This window comes from Sander lucioperca, chromosome 20, assembly GCF_008315115.2.
Source record: "Sander lucioperca isolate FBNREF2018 chromosome 20, SLUC_FBN_1.2, whole genome shotgun sequence".
Taxonomy (NCBI): domain Eukaryota; kingdom Metazoa; phylum Chordata; class Actinopteri; order Perciformes; family Percidae; genus Sander; species Sander lucioperca.
The window spans coordinates 4270435-4283135 of NC_050192.1; the positions used below are offsets into that span (position 1 = coordinate 4270435).

The window sequence follows — 12701 nt, forward strand, 5'->3', positions numbered from 1 at the left end:
CACCTTTTTACTTTGAAGTCAAATGTACCTAAACTTCCTGTTGAAGTTGGTCTATCTTGACGCAGGTCTGTGCGGGTTACATCCATTGGCTCTCGCAGCAGAATTCCTTGAATGTGCGCGAGACCGCTTCAAAACCTTTTGGCACCGGGTCGTGCGCGCGAGGGCCCACGCATGAGGCAGATCTCTTCCTCACGCTCACGTGAAGATGTAGGCTAAAAGGAAATATTTAGGTTGAAAGTCTTCGGATAGGCCTACAACTCACTTTAGGCTATTTATGAATAATCATAAGAAGTAGAGAGGGTGTAGTTATGGGATTCCTAATTACAAAATGATCTACAGTATAGGCTATACCCAACTCAGAGAAGACAATTAGGGATATCATTGGTTGGAGGCTACAAACGCTCTGATTTGTCAGAATATAAGCTTCAAAAATGTCTTTAAAAAAGACAGTTTTGAATCATTCCACACGCCCTCTTATATAAAACATAACTTTGGCTGTGTGGAGACATGAACGCAGCTGTGAGAAAATGAGAAGAGTGAAACAGCTGTAAATTAATTTACACCCCAGCCATCTCAATAGAAATGGCCAAATAGCCTACTGCACTGAGTCTGGCTCTGAAATGTCACTCCTAATTAGTCTAACTGCTTGTATAGATTGGGCCTGTCAACATAATTGCATTCACACAAGCAAACATTACTTTCAATTTATTCCCGTTAACATTATTAAACTGACGCTAAACTCTCCTTCCGCTGCAGACAGAAAGTGTTGACACGGCGAAGACTAATCAAATTTCCAATTCTTTTTTTAATAGGCTACACATTCTTTCTTTCAGTGCAAGGGGATCATATGATTTCACCAGGTAAATTTGGAGATTATAAATAAATAGCCTAAATAAATAAATACATTTCTTTGCTTTATTTAACTACAACACCCCACATATGGGACTCAGACTGGTTCTGATAAGAACTTGTTTCACGCTTTAATAAATAGTTCATGTAGGCTTCAGTAGATGCATAACCGTTTATTAATGAAGCCAAAACAGTGTTGGCTTTGTGCAGGGAGGCTGCGGGCTCATGCTCACGTCTGTATAGGCCTATAAAAGGGGGGGGGGGGGGGGTGCTTAATCCTTTCTCGCGCGCGCTTGGAAAAGCCTCTTCTCTGGCAGATTATGGAGCACGGCGCACGCTCCAACCATCTGTTCACACCGGCACGAGCGCCTCTTCTCCTGTCTTGATGCTTCCTTTGTGTCATTATGATCTTTATGAATCAGATCTGTCCCGTTAATGCAACACTGAACATCCCGTTACAGGTTTCAAAATAAAATCCTTAATGCAGTTATGAGCAATTGTGCCACAATCTGTCATAATAGCACTTATTGTGTAGCCTTTACACATCCCCATTACATTTTGGTGACTGACCTTTTTGGCTTGTAGTCCCTTTAAATTAAGCAAATGTCTAGAGAGGTTGTTCCATTTGAAGTGTTTTTTTTTTGTTTTTTTGGAACCCAGTAGGCTAGGCTATTTCAAATTAAAAGAGCAAACAATTTGACAAAACCTAAAAAAAAAAATGAAATATAAAAACCCCATAATTTTGCGGAAAATAAGTGGCTACTTTTTTTGTTGTTTTTATCCCTTTAATCATCTTGTGACCGCTCAGAGTTTTGGGACCCTTGGTGGTTGCAACCCATATGTTGAAAACCATGCCTTAAAACCATAATGTAATACCTTGCAGAAAACTCTATGATTTAATATCTCGCAAATAGTTAGGTTACTCATGGATCCTATTTCTCTTAAAAAGCTGTTTCAGGCTTTCCATTTTTAAGATGTAGCCTGCTTCGTCAAACATCCTCTCTTTAGTGACTCCTCAGTTATGAAATATGGACTAAAGAAAATGATAACTTTGATCTAAGTGACAGCGCATAGCCACACTATGTAGCCTACCAGTTCAGGTAAAATCAAGCCACACAGACAAAAAAAAACAGGCAAACATTTTTAATACCCTTTGCATATCACGTTTTTAAATATGATTGACTTATTTAGGCTATATGAGACCCGGTGTGTCACATATTGTGTTTTTCTTTCATGAACTGGCCCGGTGGGAATTTCGGTAAACTTTCAGGGGATTCCCAGCAAAATATGTGTAAGACAGTCTATACGCCTAAAGGTTGCTGTTCAAAGGTCAAGAGTAAACTTCCATGCTTGAAGAGAAACATGCTAATTTAATTTCACTGAAGCCTAATTTAGAAAGTGCCCCAACCAACCTGGTGTTATACCGGCAGTATAAACCATGTATAGGTTTCACTTTCAGGATTTCCACCCTGAGAGTTCAATTAAGTTCAGTGCAAAAAAAAAAAAAAAGGTGCTGGGACTAGTTTACCTCTAGGCTACTGGTTGTTGTGGTAATAATAGTATATCTGTTTATGGAAATATGTGCCAACCTTTGAACCAAAGGCATGCCTATTAAACGTGGTGCAATGCGCTCCTACCACTAGAGGATACTGTTGACTTTGATAAGTCATGGCGCCATTAAAATAACAGAATCTCAGGGTATTTCTCAAGAGCTGTTGAAGAAAAGTGATTCCCGAAACAAACCAGAAAAAAATGGAGCAGAATGAAGTGGTCAAAGGAGCAAATGGTTATAACAGATAACACATTATTGACTTCTCCGGATTATTCGTGCGCAAAATCATCTTAAGATAAGATATATATTATCAGCTATATACATTTTCTTAAAATAACACCACTTTTATTAGCATATTTTTTTATGATTATATGGGATCATAGTTGTTCTTCCTAAAACTGTATCAAATGCCTGTGAACACCAACGATGATTAATTGATATGAATGTTATAGGCCCATTGATTTTTTTTTTAAAGTTACATCAGAGAAAAAAAGCTTTTATGCGCATAAAAAGTAATGTTTCGTTGTGTAACACACAGTTTTCCGCTGAGGTGTGTTTGGTTTTGTTGGCGACTGAACTTCAGTTCCCTTTTTGACAGGCTAAAGACATTTTTTTTTTTTTTTTTTGCTGCTGCACTTAAAGATCCATGAAGGAGTTGGCTTGAAAATATCTGTAGATGTTTTTGGACATGCGCAGAAGGGAGATGCCATATTGGAACGGGGGCAGCAGCAGTAGCTGAAAGACGTCGCTCGCGTTGCTGTGCTCGTGCTTCAAGCGAACGAGGAGAAGAGAGAGAGAGAGAGAGAGAGAGAGAGAGAGAGAGAGAGAGAGAGAGAGAGAGAGAGAGAGAGAGAGGGAGAGAGCGCGAGAGCGAAAACAGAGGTGGTCTCGAGAAGGAGAGGCGACCAAAAACTTGGACAGGTAAGACAGGTGACGGCTCCGGCGGTCCTGGAAGGCTTTTCCGTGATTGCTGCGTTTTGTTATTTTCGTTTTGTCGACGAAATTAACACAGGGAGAGTTATTTCTCTCTCTCCCCCCCCCTTCGCTAAAAAGCCATGAAGTGCTCCCGCGGCGGTTTCTGTAGAAACGAGAAAATAGTCGCGAGCGTTCGTTCACGAGCCCAAGTTGTTCAAAGTGTCTCTCACGCGCTGTAATTAACAGCTTTCACCGGCTGGGAGGACGCTGGGACTCGCGGTAATACGTTTCATTGCGTTGTTTTCCCTCACTGTTTGTGTCTGTCATGTAGGCTACTTACCTGTTTGTGAAATAACGTGCATTTTAATAATCTGCCAGAGTCACAGTTAAACCGTTATTTGAAGGTGTTTTTGAATGTTGAGTTTAAAGACCACGACGCAATTTAGTTTGACGTGAACACGAAGTTGTTTTCATAGACTCACGTTTAGAAATGACTTATCGCAGTCATTCGCATGTCAATGAGTCATTTTGGATTTTTTTCGTCACCCTTAGGTGCGGAAAAAGCCATCGGAAAATACCGGACACTGCCAAAATGTCAAACCACTTTCAACATGGCGGGTTATGGTGTTCAGGGGGAAAAACTGCGCCTTAAAATCTTTGAACGAGGAAAAAATACAATGATGGCAGATAACGCGCCCGGTTCGGTTTCTTTTGATGGACATACAGGAGGTTTAATCAATTAAATTCAAAGTGTGCTTTTGGCATTTCCGTGGGAGTTTTTTTCCGCTGCAGTTTTGAGTGTGCAAAGTACATGACCGGAGTGCCAGCCAGCCTGCTGGTCGGCTACACCCCTCACAGCCTCATCTTCCTCATGTGCACTTAACGTTTCCTCTTTCACTTTTATCCAAAAATGCTCGAGCTCATGCGATACGTCTGTTTCTAGACCACGTTATATCAGATTAATATCGTTTTCCCAAATAAAACCGACAGCAGGATGATTCAATTCCACATTTTGCCTGTAATCTTAGATTAATATGTTGGTGATTGCACAGTCGGGCGAGATCTTTTTTCCCAGTTTATTGTTTCTCTACGGGTACATTTGCAACGATTAAGCAGGTAATTGGGTTAAACCGCGCGTAGGCTATCTGTTTAATTATTTCTTTTTTTTTTTGCAGGCGGTCTGCAAATCCGGGGTTTACAGCTTTGCATTAGCCTATTCGAGGTTTCCTCCATATTAAATTCGTCACCATAATGAACAGAAACAAAAAGACTGCACGTTATGGAGCCGACGGTAGACGTTGAATAAATAAATCATGTTTTTAGACTTCTTGTTGCTCCAAAGATATTTTTTCCATGGAGCTGCGAGTGGGGATGGATGGGAGAGCGGCAGTCTCGTGCATGCTCCAAAAAAGAGCACTTTTAAGAGGGGGGGGGGGGGGGATAAAAACGTAAAACATGTATAATCCTTTTTCTCCACGGGGAGAGATCAATATGAGTCCTGCTGCACTAATACATTATTGATGGTTTGGACCGATTTGGCTTCTTTTTCTTCCTTTCTTTTTTTTTTTTTGCAAGAACCATCAGCCATTTTTTTTTCCATTTAGCTGTTTTTGATGAAGGCATTGTATGTTAATGTTCTTGTGAATGTTTCTTCAATCACACCGAAAGGAAGTCTACATTAAAGAGGGAAGAAAATATAGAGAAAAAGAAAGGGGAGGTCACTTTATACAGGAAATAATGAGGCCAGGATCCTTTGTTTGTTTGTTTATTTGTTTCTTTCTTTTTCTCTCTCTCTCTCTCTCTCTCTCTCTCTCTGCTGTTGGCAAACAAACTCTCTGCCTGTATTTGAATAAGGGGAGGACTTACGTACGCAAATGTCAGATTCCACCTCCTATCAAAGCTTCAGGTTTTGTAGAAGGTGTTTTATGTTTGTAGGAAGTCATTTCCAGTCATTGATGTTGAAATAAGAAAGCCCCCCCCCCCCCCCCCCGCACTGTTTTCTCTTTCTTGTTTGTTCTGGTCCACCAGGGGCAGTTGCTGTTTGCACTTCATCATTTTATAGTTAGCTGATCTCAGTGAGCATCATAGGCAAGAAACACAGGACGCATTGTGTAAAAAAAACGGTCATAATTGAGAGGAAGAAACAGAGGGCAAATTGTTTTATCAAGGCCTCCTGTTGCCAAGAGGAAACAACTCTTGGATGGGTCTAAAAGAGGAGAACCTAATAGGGAGTAATGCAATAAAACCCAAGCCCATGCAGTAGTTAATCTCCTAAATCCCCCCCCATTAAATCTTTGGCATGGATGGGTTTAGGGAAAGGCAGGAGGACAACATGTGGATGCAGCGACCCATCAGGGGCTAATCAATTAAAAAAAAAACTCCTCTCAATCTGAGACCGGGGGAGGCACAAATGTCCTGAGATTAACTCTCCCAAACCAGTTTAATCCCCTGGTGCCCAATCTGGACTGTTTCCTCCGGGACGCTGCAGGCCAGTAAGCTTCATCAAGTATAAATGCTGCTCCAAAAACAGTCGGCTTGTTTCAGAGATAAAGATTGAGTCAAATAGCTGACATTGACCTTCTGAACAAAAGCCTGTGAAAACATTTTTTTTTTTTTGCTCCCGTGGGTTTTAACCAGTGAGGGACCAAATTAAGAAAAAACTCTTTAAAAAATTAGGATTAAAGTAGACTTTTCTATGTAATTTTCTAGCTATGATTAGTTCTAATATGTCACATTTTTTTGGGGAGGAGGATGGGGCATTTAGCAGTACAGTTTCAATGCTCTTGTTTGCACCTTTACAAACTCAATTTCAAAGTGTTCACACCCACAGAAGATCTGTTTTATTGGCCTCATATTTGTAGAAAGAAATATTGTGTGTTGATTGCTTATGAGGACTTTCTTTAAGACCTCGGGGAGCAGCGATGAGAAGAGTAAAAAAAATGTGACCTTTTGAATTCCAGAGGACATCCAAAAGTTTCCTACAATAAAAAATATGTCAGGGTGAATTTTGGGGAAATGAGCAGTGCAGAACAAAAGTATTTGGACGATGACACATTTCCTGTGTTTTTTGTTGTTGCTCTGACCTCCATCTAGCACATGAGGAGTTGAGATGAAACAACTTTCCGTTTTCGTTAAATGTTTTCACATCTGTATTGAGTAATCAGTGTTGGACCAGCAGCCCCTGTTTTTTTATACATAGTGTGTCCAATTTCTGGACAGCGCAGAAGGACAATGATAGGGCTTCAGTTCCCACACTTTTCATTGGATGTGGTTGTTAAACCACTCTAATTAAAGCTCAACATCGCCACTTTAACCACATAGTCTTTGTTTCATTTTAAATGCAATGTGCTGGAGTATAGTGCCAAAACAATATAAAAAAAACAAGAATGTCTATGTACATGTATTTAAAGGCTGCACTAAATGTTCAGCCTCCACTAGGGCTGCAATTAGTCATTCATCTGTTGATTATATATTTAATAGATTAAATCGTTTTGTGTATAAAATGTCAGGAAATAATGGAAAATGTTCCCAGAGTCTTTAAATTGCTTGTCTTTTGTAATCAACAGTCTAAAACCCTAAACATATTCAATTTTACAATGGTATATAACAGACAAAAGCAGCAAATTTAGCCGTATTTGCTTGATAAATAACTTGGCTTAAAAACATGGCATCTTGGGTTTTAACATGTCACTCAGTCTTTAAAGCTGTACTGAAGTGTTGAAACAAGCAGATGCAGAATCAAATGTCCTACAGTGTGGGGAAAAACAGCTGCTTAAGGGGAATTTTAAGGGAAAAACCAGTTTAATGAGCTGCTGGGAACTACTCCTCGCACTATTTGATACCAGCGTTTGAGTGCATTTTAATGAGTTTCAATGAGCGCTGTAGAGGACTGCATGCTGACGACAGCGATGTCAATGCTGCTGAAGATTGTAGGGCTCTTGGGCAAGAAACACTGATAGTCTGTGAGGGGGGGGCAGCGAACAGCGTCATGTGAGCCAAATTAGCTCAGCTTGTTGTTTACGCAATGGATGTTTGTCAGGGGTGTGTGTGTGTGTGTGTGTGTGTGTGTGTGTGTGTGTGTGTGTGTGTGTGTGTGTGTGTGTGTGTGTGTGTGTGTGGTGGTGGTTCGGGGGGGTGGGGGGATGCACACACTCGGCTGGTTGTGGAGACTGTCACTGCCTCTGTAGCCTCACAGTTCTGTAAATACACTCGGCTCAAACAGCAGTGTGAGTGGTGTCCGTGTTTTCATTTCCTCAGGATTTCGAGGCTCTTTTGGACACAGGACTTCAATCTATTTTCATAAGAGGATTGTTGGATTCTCACATTTTCATAATTTTTCATTATTTCTGATTTTTTTTTCTTCTTTTTCCTTCTTTTTTCTCCCTGGGAACACCTCAGGATGTGTGGCTTGCCTAATCACAGATTCAGAATAAGGATATGTTTCTACTCTTCTGGATATTGATTTCAAAGTTGAGAGCGACAACCTGATCCTGGAGTTGTTTTTGGCTTGACTGCGGGATGGCTGTGTGACGGCAGCTTGCCTCGGTGTTAATTGCCAGGTGGATGAAAGTGGGTTGAAGTCGGGGAAGTGAATCATTGGTGATGTTACTGCATGACCTACTGTAGGACAACCACCCGGCAAGTGATGAACAGGGTCTGTTGTTGTGAAGATGAGTATTTTCACGTATTGTTGTGCAGATTATTCAGAAACAAGCCAGTTTTTGAAAGATATTTGTCTGTATTTCAGTCTGGTTTGGCCTTTTTCAGACTGGAAATCTGCTTTTTTTCCCATTACAATAGATATTTTTCTGTAAAGTACCTTTACATAAGTTGTAGGATTTTGACCCAATCCCAAGACAACTTGTTTCCACGTGTCATCTTGATTTCTGTTTGGCGTGTAAAACTTTAATAATAAGGAGAGCATTGAGTATATGTAGATATAGAGGGCTGATGCAAGACCTACATCATATACTGTGACATAACCTTAAATTTAAATGATTAGTCGATTAATCAATTAGTGATCAACAAAAAAAGTAAGCGGGAACTATTTTGATAATCAGTCAGCCATTTTTTAAGCAAATATTCTCTGGTCGCAGCTTTTCCAACGTGAGGATTTGCTTGATTGTTTTGTTTTATTTCATTGTAAACTGAATATCTTTGGGTTTTGGACTGTTGATTGGACAAAACGAGACAATTGATGACGTCAACAACAACTCTGGGAAAATGGGATGGGCATTTTTCTCCCATTTTCTGACATTTTATAGACCAAATCATTATTCGATTAATCGAGAAAACTGTCTGCAGATTAATCAATAATGGAAATAAGCCACAATTTTAACATTTTTGGATCATTTTCATTTTCTCTCTCTCTCTTCTCGCCTTCTTGTCAGCTGTTGAGTAAAAAAACTATTCCAAAAATACTTACAAATGCAATTGCTCTAGATGAGTCATCCAAACCTGGGGGTCGGGCCCCTCAAATGGGTCACAAGATAGATCACGAAATGCTGAATGGGTCAGGAAAAGAAGAAAAACATATATATATATATATATATATATATATATATATACACATCACAGCAAAGGTCACATCTTTAATTGGTGAGGCGACTGTTTAAACCGTAATCTTGTAACTACATTCAAAACAAGATGAGATCATTTGAAAATAAAGTATTTAAAAAAAAAAACAAGATGAGATGAGATGCATCACAACCTGTCTGCTCAGCAGATGATTGATCACATTGTACATTTGCTTCACAGTAATTAATCAGTTAAAAGTTAGTTCTTTATTTTGAGCGATGATGAGCGACAAACCAAAGATGAAGGGAACAACTGCTCAACAGACAAATTAATTGTACATCTTCACGTGGTTTAAAAAAATCAGAAAACGTCACCAGAGTTCATATTTACAGACTATTACCTTTACGTTATTTCAAGACCCATTTTGACAAAGAAACATTTGCTAATTGATGCATGAATTAGCCTAACTAATGACCTCATTAGGGAAACTGATTGCGTTTAATATATCATGGTGATTATAGCCTGACCTAAGACAGCTTAAGTCCCTCCTGTTTAAATACATAATTATAGTCATATTTCCTCTTTTACCTTCCATATGAAGCTACAGTGACATTACTCTGCAGGCCTATGTTAGTCTCTCGGTTGTCTGAATGAATATTTCCAGGACGCACTATATTTGTTGGCCCGTTGTCTCGATCGTGTCGTTCCAGTTTTTCTACTTTGTTTGATTCCGGTTGGTTATCAGATGCAGTTTTGCTTTGGTATGCAAATACAGGCAGCCGGCAGACAGTATGCATAACCTGATATTACAGAACACAGACTGAAGAGGCAGGAGGTTGGTCTGCAATTAAACAAAATAAAAGGCTTTCTAAGCGGCTTTGATGATGCTGAAAATTAGTTTGAGAGACGAAAACTGCAAGGTCTTTCTTTTCTTCTTTTCCTACACTTTGCTTTGGCTGCTAAATGCTTACTGTTACTTCAGTTTTTGCTCTGGACTTTCCCAGAGATCAGCTGTCTTTTCCTTGGATCTTATGTTGGTTGAGTTATGGTTTCTCCAGTTGGCATTCTTCTCATTCATTCTCATTTAGCCACGGTGGCGGTCACTATTCAACTATCAAGTCAACATGTACAAAGTATCATACATTGTACACTTTTTATAGATATTTATATATATTGTTTTAAAGAATTACCACAATACAGTTTAAGTTAAGCATACCAAGAAGAAAAAAGAAAGCAAGAGAAAAAGGTGTGTGGCAAAGGAACAGTGTGGGCTACATTACAGCCAATGTTCATTATTACCTGAAATCTGATCTACGTAGGCTAATCAAATCAATTCATCCTTTCCAACATTTATCAAATATTTATCTTCAGTCTTAGAGCAAATGTCAATTTTTCCATGACAAACATTTCATGCATCACATTGAACCAGTCTACAAGTGTGGGTGCCTTAGTAATCTCCTTTTTTACTGGCAACAAGCATTATCTTGAATATGTAAAGAGAAGAGCCTATCAGCTGCTGCTGCTGCTTTCTACCCAAATAAAGGACCTGAGAGCAAAAGTCAATCTCAACTCCCAAAACTTTTTCCATACTGCAATTCTGTTTATTTATTATTATTATAAAATAACTGGAAATACAAAGTGCATCATTTCCTGTCTTTATCTTTCGAAGGAAATTCTTACCCAATAGTGGGTGTTTATTTTGGCAAATGTCAAAGCTTTCATGAACGGCTTTTAGTTTCAGTCTGTGTTACGATACTGTAAGGGGAGTTGGAGAGAAGCAGTGGATTGTTTTTTTGAACAGTTTGGACATTATTTGATAAATCGGCGCATTAACGCTATTTATCCTTTCTGTTCCAGAACTGTCAGGCAAAGTGAGAGATGCAGTGAAGAATCAGTGAAGCGCCCCACCGGTCAAAGGTTAAACACTCACCAGGAAGTGGAGGTGCAGGATGCAGTCTCTCGCCCAGGAGCAGCCGTTGGCCCTCACTGCAGTCAAGTCACACTATCCGACCAATGGGAAAGAAGAAGAGGTGAACACAGGTGAGGAAGCCCTGAAGCTTTACAGCGTTACACGCCCTCAGCAGAGCTGGATTCAAATGCATACAAGGAATCTTTCTGTTGCTGGGGAGGGACACGTCTCTCATTCTATTCTCTATGTTTATTATTTACCTTTTAAATAGCTGAAAAATCCTGACTGTTAAGTCTCTTGTAGATTCTCCTTATAAAGTTTGCAGCAAGGGTTTTGCACTAGGCTGTTAATTATGAGAGTTATTACATTTTAGGAATTATTGTTGTTGTTGTATATTGATGGGAAGTACTAAGAAAGATATGATATAAATGTCAATAAATGTATGTTTAAAGCTGGGGTAGGCTTTTTTTATGGCCAAAAATTCCATAATAACCTTTCGGTATATTCATAATTCAAGAGGTCTGAGAGAAAACTAGACTTCTGCACCTCTTGGCTCTCTTTTCAGCCTTTACATAGTCCAGCCTGTGACGGGAGACTTTGGCCAATCACAGGTCATTTCAGAACACCGTGCAGAAACCCTGAATCTGCACCTTGAAAAGTTGCAAAGCATTAGCTATTACTAGCGATTCCTGTTTGCTCTGTAACTTTGAAGGTACAGACAACCAATAACTGGCTTACTTTTGATGCTGAAGGAAAAGTCTGAATTTATTGATTATGAGGCTAGAACATAGAAAAGGAATGTTTTTATTACAATTTCTAAACAGAATTCTGGATGAACAGAAATACTGCCCTCACTAAGAAAAAGTAAATTGTGTTAGTTCCAGCAGTAGGTGTGCAACCCTGTGTTCTGGTTTTTACTCTGAGAAGAAATGGTGTGATTTTTTGACAGAGAATTCATCAATTGGGTGCTAAGGGTTAAGCTCTGTTTGTTCACAAGTGTGTGTGCATGAGAAGAAGCGAGCATACATCTACAATCTATCAAAACAAACTCCATCAGCTCCCGAGCCTCGCCTCTCATTAACCAGAGCAGGTTCAGTGCCATGCACACCAACACATACTCTGTGTATTTAATTGCTATATGTATGCTATGCCATAAATGGAATGCATTTTCAGCCTCGGGACTAGGCAGCTCTGGTTTATTACCGATGACTGACGGGTGATTTTGTTCATTCAGATGCTGATTCCATGGAGGAAGAGGCAGAGTTTAACTGGGAGGAGTACATGGAGGAGACGGGGGCTAACGCCGCCCCTCACACCACCTTCAAACATGTGAGTGGCTTTGTATGATCTCCACCTGACACTTTAAATCCCATCCCTCAGTGATCCTTTAAATACAGCCTCATAGATAAGTACCATATGCAGAAATCCTTTAACGATATATTGGAGAGAGCTAGCCCTCGGCATCACAACCCTAATGTTGTTCAATAGAGCAATCTCATTGGCTTTGTTCTCTTATGACGCACAAGTTGTTAGACGACCTTTTCCAGTTTTTGAAACAGAATTGAGGGTAATTACTAAGGCACAAAAGAAAACAATAAGCACTGGTGTGTGTGCTTTTGAGGAAGGTCAATTTCACAAAAGGGACAAAAATGCGAAAGGTGAATCAGAAAAGTCCTAATTCACTCTCTGAGGCAAATATTTTATATGTCCTTGCTCGCAAATGGGGCTGGGTGGGTCTTAATCAAAATCGACAACTGCTTCTAAAGTGGTTTTGAGTTTTTATTTGCATAACAGTCGTTGGCAATGAAAATCTTCTCAGATCTCTGGATCCCTCCAACAATACTCAATAAAAATGTATAGAGAAAATTACTCAGGTAAAAACTTGAGAACCTAAGAGATAAAATAGTGCAGAAGTTAAAAGTAATATGTATGTATGTATGTATGTATATAAAGGTAAAG

General features: G+C 39.5%; 1 protein-coding gene across 6 annotated transcripts in view; it reads left to right on the forward strand.

The window, feature by feature from the left end:
• Positions 1-3104: 3104 nt before the first annotated feature.
• sfmbt2 (Scm like with four mbt domains 2) overlaps positions 3105-12701 on the forward strand; it is a 58287-nt gene continuing 48690 nt past the window's right edge. For 3 of the 6 annotated variants that reach the window (XM_031300342.2, XM_035996136.1, XM_031300347.2), the window contains exons 1-3: positions 3105-3322; positions 10691-10873; positions 11977-12071. In XM_031300342.2, the coding sequence (XP_031156202.1) occupies positions 10783-10873; positions 11977-12071 (186 nt within the window). In that variant the 5' untranslated portion in view covers positions 3105-3322; positions 10691-10782. Of the gene's footprint in view, positions 3323-3548; positions 3596-7527; positions 7971-10690; positions 10874-11976; positions 12072-12701 lie in introns of those variants that run through there. The other 3 variants (XM_031300345.2, XM_031300344.2, XM_031300343.2) reach the window with 3 other exon arrangements.